A 17954-nucleotide genomic window follows, 5' to 3' on the forward strand; every position below is an offset into this window, starting at 1 on the left:
GTATGGGGGGCATTCAGTAAACAAGGCTTTTGTCTTCAGGAAACAGTTCATTGAGCGACCGGAGACTGTTGGGGTGTGTTTACAAAAAATGAGCACAGATTGCTGAACATTTTTACGATATTTGTTCCGGAACTTGTCAAATGAGTCTGTTAACTCCCATGAATGTGTTTTGATGGCACTGTGCCAGAGGGAACTATAAAACAGCAGGGAGAACTACCCTGCAGAGGGGCTGACGGACTATTCTGGGTATTGCCTAAACAAAAAGCCTGAAAGTGAACAGCTTCCCTGGCTCAGTAGTGAAGGAGTCATGGGAATGTGACGGTAATAGCATCAATACAGTGAGAGCAGAACAAAAGATCATTTGATTTCTTTTTGAAAACAAAGACATTTGTCATTTACCCACACAAGATGGTAGGCTAATTTAACATGCCATGCCGATAAGAACTGAGCCAAGATACAAAGAAAAAATATTTGTAACCCTCTGAGACAGACTTTACTATCTTTCAGAGACCCTAGCAGGTTTGGTTTTAGAGCAAGTGAAGATACATATATCATATAAAACTAGAAAACCTAAGAAATCCATTGGTACCAACCATGTTATTACTCGGTTAGGCTAGGCTAAATAACGCTCCAAAGTTGGGCTAAACCACTGTCATGGCCACTTTCAAAGGGGTTCCTTGACCTCTGACCTCCAGATCAGTGAATGTAAATGTGTTTTATGGGTATCCACGAGTCTCCCCTTTACAGACATGCCCACTTTATGATAATCACATGCAGTTTGGGTCAAGTCATAGTCAAGTCAGCACACTGACACACTGACAGCTGTTGTTGCCTGTTGGGCTGCAGTTTGACATGTTATGATTGGAGCATATTGTTTTATGCTAAATGCAGTACCTGTGAGGGTTTCTGGACAATATCTGTCATTGTTTTGTGTTGTTGATTGAATAATATACATAGCTTTGCATACAGCAGCATATTTGCCCACTCCCATGTTGATAAGGGTATTAAATACTTGACAAATCTCCCTTTAAGGTACATTTTGAACAGATAAAAAATGTCACAGGCAGCGGGGAACTGTGAGGCAGAAAAGTTAAGAAGACAATTTTCTGTCCTTTAACTTTTTCTGTAATCACAAATTCTAAACGTGGATGTTGCTGACCATACAGCACAGCTCTTGTCATTAAACAGTATTTATGTTGATTTTGCCAGATGAAGTCCTAACTATGAAATAATGATTTGTTCAACTGGGCTGCCGGCCCCACAAAAATCCTGCAGCTTTTTGAAGGAAGTATAAATGTGTTATTTTCTATTGTAAAATGGTGTCTTTGAATATTTCTGCATACTGGGGTCCCTAAACAGTCTTGAATTTCATAAATTGGGTATCACTGTAAAGCTGAGACTCTGGTGGATCCAATGAGCCCAACTGTATTCATGTGTGATGATGTTAGTCCCCATAGGAGACATTTCATTGACCTCCCTGTATAAAATGACCTGTGGTGACCTCTAGGATAATCACAGCCTCATGAAACTTTACAACCACAAACTAGAGACCTAGAGCATTCAGAGGATGGATGGATCAAACTAGAGACCTAGAGCATTCAGAGGATGGATGGATCAACTAGAGACCTAGAGCATTCAGAGGATGAATGGATCAAACTAGAGACCTAGAACATTCAGAGGATGGATGGATCAAACTAGAGACCTAGAGCATTCAGAGGATGGATGGATCAAACTAGAGACCTAGAGCATTCAGAGGATGGATGGATCAGACTAGAGACTTAGAGCATTCAGAGGATGGATGGATCAAACTAGAGACCTAGAGCATTCAGAGGATGGATGGCTTTCCTAGCTAGACTGACAACAAGGGGGTTTCTGAGCAGTTTCCAGAACTCTCCAAATATCTAAAGTTGTTAATACCAAATCACAGCATGGCTTTTTTCTCTGGTGTTCCTCAAGGTCTTGGTGTCTTAATGTGGTATTTTGGAGTGATTATTGATAATTTTGATCAATTCTCAAGTAATAGAAAATGCTTAAATTTAGCATCAAATCTGTATAACAAATGGTATCAACCCAAAAATTGCGGCAGCAACTTATGAGACATAATAGATCATGGGGATGACCATCATATACTTCCATCATTATGTTCTAAGCCCTTATACACTTTCACTATTTATTTTAAATAATCAATAAACTAATTAAATCATGTTTATTTCTGATTTATGACTAGAACAACTTGACACACAGTGCTGAGCTGCATCTCAAATTAATCTTCAGGTTCCAGCTTTCAGATGATGTACACCACTTCTATGTGACATCTACTGTTGACCTGCTATCTCCCTCTAAAGACCCCCTGGACCCCCCTAAAAATGACTAAAACTGGTCTATTTAGGGTCTCAGAGGGTTAAATAAAAATGAAGATTTACTCCTAGAGAGAGAGCTTACTGTACTTTTCAAAAGACTGAATGCATACTTTTATCATTAAGTTCCTTTGTTTGCCTTGCAGCTTTCTGGCATAAACTAAACTCAGGCCTTACATTTCACAGACGATAATTAAAATGACCTATTTAGACTAGACAATGCTGACAATCTGCCTGCAGTGTTTGGGCACACTGTGTCTAAGATAGAGCCGCAGGTCCAGTGAGTGCTACGAGGTTATTCAGGGACAGAGAAACTCACACAGGGCCCCACACAGAAGGATTACAGTACTTATTGGTCAACGTGTTGCTATACAAATTTAACGAGCCAGCAACTTTACTCAGACTATGTCCACATTAAGCCATTACAATGTTAAAATGCTGTATTTGTGTGAAAACGATTTGCATGTGAATCTTTTCTTCATCGTTGTCTTTTCACTTGGCAAACAACAAAACTGTGAATCGCAGCCAATATCTGGTAAACAGTGGGGCCGGCAGCTCAGCTGGACAAATCATTATTTCATAGTTAAGACTTCATCTGGCAAAATCAACATAAATACTGTTTAATGACAAGAGCTGTGCTGTATGGTCAGCAACATCCACGTTTAGAATTCGAGATTACAGAAAAAGTTAAAGGACAGAAAATTGTCTTCTTAACTTTTCTGCCTCACAGTTCCCCGCTGCCTGTCACATTTTTTATCTGTTCAAAATGTACCTTAAAGGGAGATTTGTCAAGTATTTAATACCCTTATCAACATGGGAGTGGGCAAATATGCTGCTGTATGCAAAGCTATGTATATTATTCAATCAACAACACAAAACAATGACAGATAATGTCCAGAAACCCTCACAGGTACTGCATTTAGCATAAAACAATATGCTCCAATCATAACATGTCAAACTGCAGCCCAACAGGCAACAACAGCTGTCAGTGCGTCAGTGTGCTGACTTGACTATGAATTGCCCCAAACTGCATGTGATTATCATAAAGTGGGCATGTCTGTAAAGGGGAGACTCGTGGGTACCAATAGAACCCATTTACATTCACTGATCTGGAGGTCAGAGGTCAAGGGACCCCTTTGAAAGTGGCCATGACCGTTTTTCCTCGCCAAAATGTACTGGACGGCAGACTCCAGATCAGCTCTGATTGGTTGTTTTCCTCCAGTCTGTGAAATCCTGCGGATGCCGTTAGGAGCACCGGAGAACATGATTTTTTTCAGATTACCTGTCTCATGTACTACTGTCAGGATATAGTGACCATTTTATAAAAAATACTTTTTTTTTTTAATCATATTTGCTCCATTTCCACCCACTGCAGCTTTAATGTGGATATAGTCTCAGGGGGTTGACACATTTACAACAATCACTTATTTGTTAGTCCTCGTGTTACATTAAGAAAAGATCCACATCAGTTGAGCTCAATACAGATTATTCAGTGAACACAGAGAAAAAAGTAGAAGGCTTCATCTGCCAAATGCATCCATGTGAGAGCCCTGTATTTAATGCCCCTGTAGAACTTTTTGAACTTTAAGGGGAATGTTTGCCCCAAGCCCCAATCAAGTGGTAACCCTAGCAACATACTGCTGTCAAATCTATAAGTGATTCATTGAAGTAAATGATCATATCTGTCAGTGATATTGATAAACAACCATGTGCTCTTTAGCCAGGCTCCTCAGAGGAAATGATTCACTACCAGGATCTTCTCCTTGACAGGATAGTAAAGCCTCTGAAATTGTTAAATAATGCTGGAGACAAAAAGGGAAGAGCCATAGTTCTGTGTGGCACTGCCAGGATATCACCTATGTCTAGTCTATTTAAATAGTCACCGCTCTACTTGATTTCACATTTGTCTGTTCATTAGCTGTCCCACACAGGTTAATGATGCTGCTCAAGTAGGTGGACACAGCACAAGTGATTTGAACTTCTAGCAACAAAACAGTAGAAACCAGTGAACCTGTGAGCAGTTGCACCACCAACAGCAGATAGCTCTACTGTACCACAGTGAACTGGTGAGGTGAAGACCGACATGCAACAACAATATGTGTCCACCAAATCCTGCACATAGTGGTGTGAATGAGACTAATATGGCCAACATCAACATCAAAAACTGAATGGAGTTTTGGAATCATAGTTAAAGACAAAAATCACCAATCACCCTGTGATTCAAAATGTGCACTGTAGCTCAGTTGTGTTACTGCTCAGAAATCACTGGAAGTGATAGGAAAGCTGAAATGCACTTCAAGTGCTAAATAATCAACCACTCTGACTCTCTGCCACTGATATACAGACATATCTGGAACCATGGCATTTAAAGGTGCTAATGGTGCCTTCACATGAAACTAGTGAGCTCGTGTTTAGAACATGAGAAGTCATGTACACGGTATGTTTGGCGTTCAAGTGGTTAGGTCATGAGAACACCGCTGCTAAGCAACGGCAATATTAATGTTACTGTCGGCGTCTAGAAGCCACAGAGGCTAACAATGTAGCAAGCTAGCAAGTGGGTAACATAATGCAGTCAATGCAAAGGTATAGTGACAGATAAGAAAGATGAGGCCGTTGGGAATATCAATTTTTCTTCAGACATTTTATAAAATTATGAAGAAAAACAATATATGACTAAAATTACAATATATTAACTTATGCACAGAAAAATGAACTGCCATGGCCTCCACCATTCCTGACAACGTCAACAAACACGTCACAACTCGTGACATACAGACTCTTCTTGTGAATACCGTAAACACGACCCCAATTGAAGGCACAAAAATGTACGAGATCAGGGGCATTTCTATTGCCTCCACACGGCTCTCAACATGGCGACACCTGAGCTGACTAATGGTGCTAACAGAACTAACAGTGTTAACCTGCGGGGGGAACCGGAGGGTGGGTGTTATGCTTCCACAATGGTTGGTCAGGACAGCGATATCAGCTGGAACCGCTGTGTCAGAGCAGTGCAGAGCGGCGGCTGTGAGCTAGCCAGTGGGGCACGCTCACATGCACGAACATGCACTAAAAGGCACATGAGGCTGGCCCGACTACATAAACAAAGCACAGAGAAGTTCTGATTCCAACACACACAGAGGGAGAGAGACTTCATTCTCTGCTCAGGTAGACATTACTCCTCTATATCTTTACATAGCTAATAGTTGTTTGATGTTATATTAATGTTCTGGATATCATTTAGGGAGCCTTTAAGTTTAAATTGTTCTGTGTATTTACAATGCAAACAAAAATCCTCTGATGCTGAACTGTTGAAAAGGGGACTATAGCTGCTAGGAATATTTCAGAGGAGGTTTCTCTAAATTCTTGTCTGAGCCAGGACGACGAGTGAACCTGGCCGCTGCCCAATTCAACCAGCATCTGAGTTCCATGTGTGGACCTCTCCTCTCATTCTCTCCCTCTCTAGTCAGGGGAGCCATTTGGCTTTGTGACACATGCCCAAGTTGGCTTGGCAAGGACTCTCGGGCGTGCGTGAGTCATTCTTAAACAAGAACATGGCCGGCTCCTCTCTTGGTTGGAGGAACAGTGAACCAGGATCTCCAAACATGGCTGCGATGGTTCTCTGTAGAGCACATCCTGTGTCAAAATGACAAGGATTTGTTTCTTGTCAAGGGAGTGCTGGTAAACAGCAAGAGCCAATCAAAACCCTACAGAGCCTTTCCTTAACCACTGTCCCATCTAAGTTTGCTCAGATACATCCTTTCTGCAGCTGGAAATGGTGAGCAAGTTGCCACGCAAATGAACGGTGATGCATGAAAGACTTTTCTCAAGCACTTATAATCTACATTCTCTACCATAGCTCCATCCGTCAGAGACAATCAAGCTCCAGTCATGGTCATACTGGCCTTTTTTCCTACTTCTCACTATCATGTCACTTACTTATTTGTTGCATGCACTTACGTCACTTAGCCAATGTTCTACTCAGGCTACAGCAACACTGCTCTCCACAGGACCCAAACCCAAAACGTTGCATCATTTTAACACAATGACACTCACAGCATTTACAGTTTTTCCATTAACTCTGTCCACAATCACAGTGCCATATAGATACAACAGTCCATTGTTTAGCTTACTTTACTGGGTGATGGTTTTCTGTCTCGTCTGGTCATATAACAGACTATAACAGGTCATTTTGAATGTAAATGCACTGGACTGCATTAGTGGATTCCATAATTCCAGACATCAGGAAAAAAAACTCTCTTTATATATCGTGTTTGCTTTTTTTAGATGACCGCTCGCATGACTCAAAAAGAGGGAATTATAACTTTATACAGCTCGTTTCTGTGCAACTTCTCTGAAACATGTAACAGTACAAAGTGCTTTATGGACAGTTTATACAACTAATAAGACAATGACAGAGCATCAGTACACAAAACAAAAAACTATTCCAGTTTTCATGAGTCATAACGTGCTTCGTGTGTTTTTGTGTTCTTCGGTTAGAAGTTGCCTTGGCCCTCCATGAAGAACACTATTCTGTCGAAGTCTTTGAAATGTAATCACCATCTATTACGAATATGACTAATAAAATAAGGTCCAGGTTTAAAATAACCATAACTCGACTGGCTGCCATTATTCAAGGTCAATTTTTAGGGACTAATTTAGAAGAAATGTGAACCAGTGTTACCAGCTGTCCTGCACTGGATGGGCCTAGTCGAGTTCCTTTCAACAACTATCTTGGGCCCAATCGCTGTGTGCAAATGAGCAAAGCTTTGGGGATCTCTGGCTTTGCATTCCATAATGCTGCAGAGACTGAGCGCCTCACAAAGCCTGACTGCAGCAAATTCCACACAATGGAACTCCACTTTTCCTCCCTGACTCACTAACACTGTTACTCAGTCAGACCAGGCCACTGTTTTGGGCCGTGAGCAGCAGGGTGAGGGCTAAAACACATTAAGACATTTAGACAGAGAACAATGGCTGGCTGCTGACCACTAGGTAGTTATCCATGCTGAGCTCAAAGGAGGCAGAACCATGCTGTCAAGTCAACAACCTGGTGACACTGGGACACCAACCCCCACTGAACTGACTCACCAGCCTTCCTGCACCCACCAACAGCAGATTCAACTCATGGACATCCATTCAATACTGCCCTTCACCCAACACACACAGCTACTGGACTGAAAGATAGTCCCGCACTGAAAAACGGCATCTTTTGAACTTCTTGTAAATTTGTTGTTTACAGCAACTGTGTTTAAGAACTCGATTCATCACTGTTTATTAGAAACCAACTGAATAACAGCATACATTGGAATAAAAGCACTATGCTGGAATCACTTGTTATGCACTGAACTAGTGCATTAACAGATTCACAACATGTTACCAGCTGTGCAGACACATATGGCTCCAGGGTAACAATATTGAAACCTTTTTTTCTTGTTTGTTTCGTCACATAATGCCAAACTTAAAGCACCATAAAAACAAGACAAAAATAGATTTGAAAATCATAAGCAAACAGCCAAGATGTCCAAATGTCCTCCGGTGCTCCTAACAGCATCTGCAAGATTTCACAGACCGGAGGAAAACAAGCAGTCAGAGCTGACTGAGATCTGTTGTCCATCTGCTGTCTATGAGAGCCGGCTGTCAATCACTCACGAACTCCGATCAACCTAGGCAGCTGATCAAATATGAATCAATATTCTGTTACTGTAATATCTATTTCTCTCCTCAGATGTTCTCAGAATCATCTTGTAGTGCACTGTTTAGCTGTAAAATGAGAAAGTTTGTGACGCGGCAGCCGTTGTGAATTCTCTTGAAAGAACGCCAAACTACCGGTCACATGACTGGAGCACAGCCAATAGGAACGCTCTCTCTCTGAAATGACCTGTGGTTGGTCAAAGTCTCCCGTCACGGGCTAGATGTTCTAAAGCCTGAAAACAGAAACATGAGGAGGAGCAGAAGTCTAGTTTTCTCTCCGGACAATATGTTGAAAGGTTATTATGGGATTTTTGCCCAACGATGCCAAAAATATACTGACTACTGCCACTTTAACTGACATAAGAGAATTTTTACCGATTAATTAAAAATGAAATAAAAAGCTGAGCAAATCTCAGAGGAGAGGCATGTCACTTTCAGGAGAAAAGCTGGTCCACCTTAACAGCCCACCTTAAGTGAGTCTGAGCCTGTTGCAGATACAAGAAGTTGGCTCGGGTCTGAGCAAGCCCCCAGGAAGAGCGCAAGTTGTTGGTGCCAATTTTCGTAGTGGCCAAACGGCGGTGCTACAACTTCCGTGTCCGTCACGTGATGCCATCGGCTAAAAATACTTTTCACCATAGACTTACATTGGGAAAGAGACGTCTGTAACTCAGAGGATAATTTTTTTTTAGGTGAATCAACTTCCCAGTATGAACACTCTAATAGTCCTTATTTAAATCATTAGGTCCTAAAAGTTGTAAAATACACTAATAGCTGAATCCAGAGTTATTTCCCTTCCTCTGTTCATGTGAATGAGACCCAGACCGAGGCTCGAGCGCAAGCAGTGACGACGGCGTGACGTTGGGACCCCGTGACCGAGACATGTGATCAAGTCATGTGACCGAGTCATGTGACCGAGCGGACGCTACTGCGCATGTCCAATGGGCCCAATGAACGCGGAAGATCGCCGGAAGATCCAGGTACTTTTCCAGTCAGAAGTCGAGCAATTTAGACATCATGTGCCACTGAGCAACTTTCATAGGAATGGACAGGGCCCCGCCTCCAACGCTGTTTCCAGTTCTCTCTATACATCCATGGGTCTGACGAGTTGTAGCTTTTATTCACCGACAAATAAACTGTACACACACGCAGCTACGTTCACAGTTATAACGCCACCGACACCCCCACACTCATCGCCGGACAATCGCTAACGTTACGCCAGGCTGACAGACCTGCATGAAGCTGTGAACGAAGCACAAACACATACATGGTCTGTCGGACACTTGCTAACATTATGCTGGGCTAATAAAATAGCCGGGCAGACACACAGCTGACAACCTCACAGCTAAACTGAATGATGCGGTGGAGACTTTTACTGGGAAAGTGACTGCATGTGTCCACGACAACACACGCAGCACCGTAGCTGCTACAGTAACTCTCCCTGTCGAGTGAACTGGGGACTCGGATGTCTGTTTTGCTCATACACTGCAGCTGGTGATAAATGATGATTTAACCTGTTTATCGTTGCAACTGGGCGACTTGTTAGGCACTAAAAACAGCACCGCTGCATGCGACGTAATGATCTTGTCGGTTAACGGTTAATAACCGGTTAACAAGGGTCGGCTATCAGTTAGAAAAACATTCAAAAGTAGCATCCCTACCCAGGCGCGTTAGAAAAACAGAGATCTCCCCTGGGATGAAAGGGATTTTTCTATGTATGTATGTATAACTATCGCTTAGCAAATGACAAACTGAACATGACTACAACGGAGCGCGTTTTCTCATGGTGTTACTACAGTATCACTGGGAGGAGAGCTAGTTAGCTGTTAGCAGCCAGTGAGCAGCAGAGTCCTGCGGTGTGTGTGGCTAACAGAGCTAACAGCTAACGGAGCTAACACACACAGCAGGACTGAGGGTTTCTGTTCAGAGGAACATGAAGTATTATAGAGTGAACTGTAGTTTGTGACAACGCAACAAGCATTCTAATGGTGGTTTTATTATGCCACTAACCACGTACAACTATAGATGATAACAACAAAGTAGAGAAACAACATTTTGGGACGGTTTACTTTCACTTTGGGACGGCTGAGATTGTTTTTTGGGATGATGGTGAAAAACGTAATCTGGAGCCCTGCAAAGATGTAAGACTTGTCACGTTGAGCCTTTTTCTCGAGCTGCTAAGGTAATACCAGTGAAAAAACAGTTCATATTTGATGTTGGCAAAATCGTGCTAATGTAAAAGTAATCATTTCTCCAACTCAAGCAAATCCCTGGGAAGATATGCAGCAGTGTCATTACAGAGAGGAAATGCAATTTACTATCATGCCTCAACAGAAAGTCCTCAGGGAAAACAGCTGAAAAACAAATGTAGGCCAGACAGAACCCAAAAAATCCGGGAAAAAAACCCTCCATGTTTCTCGGTCCAAGTGTCATGTAGAAAATCTCTTGGCACGAAGCCCACGTGCAGTAATACTTGTGAGCCAAGACTTTTTATTCTCTGCTGCAGTGGCCCAGAGGAAACAGAGAGAGATGTTTGGAGTTTCAAGAAGTTGAAGGAGACACTAACATTCATTGGGCCTCATGCAAGACATTTTCACTTTCTTATCTTCACTTTTTCTTACATTTTCTCGTACCGTGGGCTAATACGAGTGTGCCACATCAGATTCAGGCAACTCTCCTAACTTCAGATAACCGTGTAACCGTGTAAATGCCTGTGCATAAAGGAGCGTGCGTTCATGAGAATTGTAAATCATCATAATTAACATCTCTATGATACCATATAAGGCTACGCGTCCTGCCCCATTCATCTGTCTCTGTCAATATATCAGCACGCTGTCTAAAGACACGCTCTCTTGTGAAGGGCCTGACCACGGTGCCTGACCACGGGGCATGGTGACACTTCCTGTTGACCTTATTTTATACAGAGACAAATTACCATTAGACAAATTACACAAAATACCCATAGAACCCATTTACATTCACTGATCTGGAGGTCAGAGGTCAAGGGACCCCTTTGAAAATGGACATGACAGTTTTTCCTCGCCAAAATTTAGTGTAAGTTTAGAGTGTTATTGAACCTCCTTCTCGACAGCTAGTATGACATGGTTGGTACACGTTATTATCACGTTAACTTTGACAGCCCTACTTCAAAGTAATGAAATATACAATCCGTCAGTGTAAAACTTAATGAACTAACTAATTGCACATGACTCCTACAACAGGTCTGGACCACTCGTAAATTGTGTTCGTACTAGGGCTGTGTGTTGGCAAGAATCTGGTGATACGTATCATAATACAGGGGTTACCATTCAATATATTGAGATATATATTGCGATACAGTAAGCAAGGAGATATATTGCGATTTTTTTAAATCTAATTTTAGGCAAACTGTCATAGTATAAAGAACACACCACCATATGCATAAAATCTGAGTAAAAGAAAGTGTACTTTTTTATGCCATCAGAACAATAGGGTGTATTTGCATTTATCACAGTCCCTGTAACATCCAACATCATAGCTCTACTTTGAGGGGGCACACAAACTGAGAGGGAGCATCTCTTTTTTTTAAAAGACAAAGTATTGACTGAGTTCATCTTTGCATGTAAATTATTAATTAAAAACCGATACAGTGTTCTTGTGAATCGATACAGTATCACAAATTATAATATTGCGATATTCAATTTTATTTGATATTTTCTTACACCCCGAGTTCGTCTGGCATGACGCCCAATGTTTGAAACTACTCAGTGTTTTCTAATCATTAACATGCATACTGTATACATGCATATATACACATAGTTTTTTGATGGATACAAACACAGGAGTTTCCCAGTCTACTGAAATCTAATGTGAGGCACCAAAGTGTTTTGGATCACCCAAGCTAAAGGAGGGAAAATGTCTTTATTGCTGTTCAGATAAACTTCAAAAATCCACCAGACACAACAATGATAAGCAACACCTCTCCCCGTGCTGCACCTCCCCGAGTGTTAAGTTGGGCCGGGAAAACAAAACTGATCGATCTGGATCTCACAAGAATGTACGCAACTCAAGGATTATAATAAAGGACATTTAATCACAAATGAAATTGAATGAAATCATGCCAGTGAGTATACAGCTATAAGAATATACCAATAAAGAGAAATGTAATAAATAGATAAGTAGGAGTTTATCTTTAATGGTTAAAAAATACTAATGTTCAACTATGTTTTGTTACCCAGCAAGTGGCTTTACCTTTCCATCAGATTAAACTACCTGTGTGCTAAAGGAATCTGATGGATCATCTCACACTGTTATCATAGTATTATTTTAAATTCCTATGGCATGCTGCCAGGTGGGAGGAGGAATGTAGTGCCTATACCTATACCGCACATAACTACAGGTCAAGTGTCTATAAAATCTTCCCCCACTATTACTCAATCCTGCAAAGCTGTCAGGATCTAGAGGAAGAGCTTGAGCCCTAAGGAAAAGAGAGAAACACACTGTACACTCTCTACATACAACCTCTCTGTTAACAGACATGTTTTCAGTCCACTTTGACTACCATGTTGTGAGGCTTAATTTGATCAGTCACAGCAAACAGACCACAAACTGCAAGGACACAACTGAGCTTGAGTTTGGTGCAGAGGAGTTTTCCCACTGCAGACAACCAGTGTCATGCGTTGAACATTTCATCCAGCAGAATGAGATAAGGCTGGGTAGGAAGCAGGAACTTTATTCATGTCCTGACATGACGACCGAACGGGGGGGGTAAAAAAGCGACAAGTGGCTGCTGCTTCAAAGCTCACCAGCATGAAAGCTTGTGGGAAACCACAGCCTGCTCTGCTGCTCTGAACAGCCCTCAAACAGATTTAGACACATCCTACAGGAGACCTAAACAATCCTTTCATTGCTGTGGTGAAGGGTGGACTTTCATCTTTCCGTTGGGGGTATCTGGGCAGGGCTGCAACGTGGGCTCCCTTCAAGGCTGTGGGCTGACCCCACATGACTAGAGGGCAAGGCTAATTCATGCTGCTGTGGTACAGGCCGGCTGAGTTGCCCCTTTGTCCCCCTTGCTTACATTCTGAATGAAGCTATTTATAGGTCTGTGCATTATGGACTGAAATGCACAACAAGATTGCGTTGGCCAATTAAAGACAAAGGGTGCCACATATTTGGGAGATTGGACAGATCTGGAGCTTTGTGTTCTCTCACTGCAGCTCTGAGAAACTGCGGCCAGCTGCAGTACATCAAAAAGGAGATTGTTTAGTTGGGTGACTAGTTGAGTGCTCCTGACAACTAGGACGCATTCACAAGTGCTCGTCAAGTGACAAGTATTTCCTTCCTTTCATCCCAGAGAGGGAAAGTCAAACATGGAGTTTAACCTGTGCAACAAAACCCATCCAAGCACAACGATCGCTTTTTCTGACTACAGATAAGGAAGCAGCTTTAGAAACTGCTCTACATTGTGTCTCTGTCACAATGTGGTGTAAAGATCCATTGTTAAAAGCAAGCCTATTCGTCAAGCCTGACCTTGAACAAGGATCTTTGATTTGACTGTTATCAGGCCATTCAATAGGCGTTATCAGTCGCTATAAGCACCATAGATGTGGGTCATTAGGGGCCTACTATGCCTTCTGCGTTGTAAAAGTGAAAGTGAAACTTAAAGCAACACGTTCTAACATATTGTAAAACTGAATGAAACGTCACGTTTTGAACACAAACAAAAAGGCTTCTTCAGGTTTAGGCAATAAAACTACAACTTCTTTAGGTTTAGGCAACAAACCTACAACTTCTTTAGGTTTAGGCAATACAACTACAACTTCTTTAGGTTTAGGCAATAAAACTACAACTTCTTTAGGTTTAGGCAAAACAAAACAGTTAAGTTTAGGCAACAAAACTACAACTTCTTTAGGTTTAGGCAAAAAAACTGGTTTAGGCAATAAAACTACAACTTCGTTAGGTTTGGGCAACAAAACTACAACTTCTTTAGGTTTAGGCAAAACAAAACAGCTAAGTTTAATCAACAAAACTACAACTTCTTTAGGTTTAGGCAAAAAAAAAAACACTTTCTCAAGTTTAGGGAAAAACATGTTTTGGGTTAAAATAACTACAATTAGAACTACACATTGTTGGTTTCACACGGGATGCAAACTCTGGGCTTCTGGGTGAATGGCCTGTGTCTTGTGTCCCATCCATCGTCCCCAACCTCCTTCCCTTATGGAGTTTCCCGTTGTCTATACTACAGCGCCTGACTGTCGCTTCTGCTCCTGTCATAATTATACGGTCACTAGAGGTCGCTGTCGTGCTCTTTTATACCTTCTTTTGGTGATCTACTGTGTGAATAGATGATAAAACCTACTAGTGAGTGTAGAAGGCTCCTACTGACCCACATCTATGGGGCTTATAGCGACTGAAAATGCCTACTTCATAGCCTAATAACAGTCTAATTACACATTTCCCCAAAACATAACAACACATCCAATGAAGTCTGGACTGCCAGAAGAAGACTGTGGTTTTGATCTAATCAAACGTGACTCTGTGTCTCAATGATAGTCTAACTGTATCATTAGAGTAAATCAATGCATGCATAAAGGAGATGTTAACACTTGCTGTAGTTCCTCAAACAAGCTCTCTCATGTAGGGAGCTCTACTGAAGAGGCTGACCCTCCACATTGCTTGTGGCTGACTTCACCAGCTGTGTGACCCTAAAAAGCCTGTTCATTAACCTCTACAACCAACAGCTCAACTCACTGGCAGGTGTCACAACTTTGTGAAAACTTTCCTAGACATTGTAATAACCTCTGCACTGCCACAGGACCTATGATTGACACACACCTTTGTTTAAATTTCAACTTAAATCAGTGATTAAACATTTTAAAAACTTTGTTTGTTTTAACACTGTAACTCAAAGAATATCAGTCGTCCTAACGTCCCCGCAGGCCTCCAGAGTGGAGGAGTTCAGTGTGTGCCCCAGAGCAGAGGGCTGCTGGGCTGCTCCCGTCCAGTGAGCCCAGAGGGTTATGGTTAGGGTTAAGCTTCCCGGTACATTGAAGGAGAAAAAGGCTACTTACAGAATGGTGGTTTGAGGAGAAACTGCTGGTACGGTTTCCAGGTTTAGATGCATACATCTCACGGTGGTTCGGAAACATAAACAGCGACTCGGACAACAAAGTACAAACTGTGGTCCGCTAGCGAGCATTAACAAAGACACCACCGCGACGACACACGGAGACAAGAGCTGGTCAGCCCGCAGCGCCATTACGAGCAGAGAGCCGAGCAAAGCCGAGCAGAGTCGAGAGGAGAGGAGAGGAGAGCACACCGACCGCCAGCTGCCCCTCTCACACACTAACACTGACTAACAGCACCAAGATAGCGCTCCACACACACACCACAGAGAGAGAGAGAGACAGACAGAGAGAGAGAGACATAGAGAGACAGAGAGAGAGGGAGAGAGAGAGACAGACAGAGAGAGAGAGAGAGGGAGAGAGAGACAGAGAGAAAGAGAGAGAGAGGGAGACAGAGAGACAGAGAGAGAGAGAGAGAGACAGAGAGAGAGAGAGGGAGAGAGAGGGGCAGTGTGTTACAAACAGAGAAAGGAAATCCAATGGAAAGCTGAGAATGGAAGAAATGATGGAATGTAATGCCATTCAATGAAATATCTATTATAATGTAGCCTATTCGTCATCAACTGTTTAAAGATGTAGGCTACAAAGATGATGTTTGCACCTAAAAGTCATTTACTATAGCAAATTTCTAAATTTCTTAGAGCACAACCAAATCCCATAATGTGGTAGAGAATTAAATTACCCCCTTTGCAATTTGTCATAATCCCAAAATGTGTTGTCCCTGACATTTTTGATATAGGTGGAATATTCAGATCAGATCAAGAAACAAATAAAAGTGTACAAATAGCCTACTGCATCACACAAAGTCCTGCATTCAAATTAGCAAAGGTAAAATGTGTTTACCAAAAATAAAGTGTTATTTTAGGCTGTCATTGGATCAGTGTTGTATCTGGTCTAGCTAGCTAGGTGTACTGTATACTTGTGGGTACTTTAATACATGCTAGGCCTAGTTGTCAAATACATGTAGTGGAGTAAAAGGTATGGACAACAGAAAGATGAGTGGAAGAATTTATTGAACTTAAAGGGACTGTTTGTAACTTCTTCCACGTATAAATCATTGCTGGTCGGTGTCTCATGGTCGCTCTTGTGTGGCTACGCTGTTCAGACTCAGACTCCAACACAAACTACAGTGAAGCACCAAAACCTCTTGGTTGTATCTAGTGAAGCCCGTCTGTTAAACAGTGTTGGCCGCGGTCGGAGGACGCGGGGGAGACCGTAGCTTTGGTCTCCAGGGCCGGAGTCTCTGCTCCTCTGCCTGCCTTCACTCACACACCACGCTCCTTCTCACTCTCTCGTTCCACTCTCACGTGCATGCGCGCACACTCCACACTGCAGAAGAGTTAGTTTAGCTCTGAGAATATCTAGTGAATGTACAGTGGACGTTTGTGCAGAAATAACTGCTGCAGCTCCTCCAGACCAACAGAGGTTTCCCGTGTCTTGTGAAGTGACGGGGCTCCGCAGAGAGAAACTTTATCGTCTCCGACCAAAACACCGGCGTCTCCCCTGTTCCCTCCGGCCGCGGTCGGGAGGCTGAGGCAGGAAAAGCCAACACTAGGATCAGCATTGATTCATGGAGAGACCTTCGTCTGGTCAGCTAACAGCAAGCAACGGGATGCTGACTTTCGTTGACTTAACGGCCACAGGTGTCGCTGTTAACAAGACATTTGTGATTCTTACAAACAGTCCCTTTAATGTCATCAAATACCAATCAGAAACGTATTCGTCCTCAACTAGCTATTCAAAGATAGGCCTATGTAGATGCTGTTTGCACCTAAAAGTCATTTGCAAAAGCATATTGCTAAATCTATTACAGCGCCCCCAAGTTGTATCTGGTCTAGCTAGGTGAACTGTATACTTAATACATGCTAGTCCTAGTTGTCAAATAAATGAAGTGGAGTAAATATGCCTCAATATAATCGAGAAGATGTATAAAGTAGTATAAAAATAAAAAATATGAAGGTAAAATACAAGTAGGCTACTTCAACACTAGCTTGCTTAAATACAGCAGCCTACTTGAATGAATGCACTTACTATAGTTACTGTAGTTACTATTCCATCAACGAAGTCATTCCTGAGCCAGCAAGTACGGCTACATAGGCCATACCTGTTGGTTAAATGGAATGCAGCCAGCCATTATTAAAAATATGTATTATGCTAGGTAGGCCTATACCTTGTTGGATTTATTATGTACAAAAGTGCTTACAATGACCTGCAATAACCTGACTGTTGGATTTGTTGTGAATGGAGTGATTGCGAGGAAAGGGAGGCAAGTGCTGTTCTTTTTGCAAGGTCAAGAAGAGGAAGGAGTCAGAAGGAGATAACAAAGAAAAGATATGCAGCAAAAATATCACGTGTCATAATCTCATGAATATTAATATTGTGTAAACCATGAATAGACTGGATCAGGGATAGCTCGGGGTTCAGACTTCGCGAACTGACCCATGCACTGTATGTTGTTAGGGACACGTAGATTGGATCCAGATATCTGTAAACTCTTTTATTTTTACTTATGCAACATTGATTGTTCGGAATAAATTGAATCATTATGCTTTAACTCATCTGTTTGGAAATTCTCTTTGTCACACAAGATTAACCAACACGTAACTGGGCCTTGACCTCTTGGAGGTAGAAGGCCAGTTCCTTCAATTGGTGACCCCGACGTGATCTTCGGCATTGAGAAGCGTGTCCAAAGGACGGACAGACCGGCGAGAGAGAGAAAGGGCCCTGAAATCTTAAGGAAAGCAGAACCTGTTGTATCGAACTCTGCATATTGGCTTACTCTAAATTATCTCTCTTGTTGTGCTGA

The 17954-nt window shown here is 42.2% G+C and overlaps 1 protein-coding gene across 2 annotated transcripts in view; it reads right to left on the reverse strand.

The window, feature by feature from the left end:
* LOC119504417 (peroxidasin) overlaps positions 1–15468 on the reverse strand; it is a 100791-nt gene extending 85323 nt beyond the window's left edge. For both annotated transcript variants that reach the window (XM_037796497.1, XM_037796496.1), the window contains exon 1: positions 15095–15468. In XM_037796497.1, coding sequence (XP_037652425.1) covers positions 15095–15282 — 188 coding nt within the window. In that variant the 5' untranslated portion in view covers positions 15283–15468. The remainder of the gene's footprint in view (positions 1–15094) is intronic.
* Positions 15469–17954: the final 2486 nt, after the last annotated feature.

Source organism: Sebastes umbrosus, chromosome 16 (assembly GCF_015220745.1).
Source record: "Sebastes umbrosus isolate fSebUmb1 chromosome 16, fSebUmb1.pri, whole genome shotgun sequence".
Taxonomy (NCBI): domain Eukaryota; kingdom Metazoa; phylum Chordata; class Actinopteri; order Perciformes; family Sebastidae; genus Sebastes; species Sebastes umbrosus.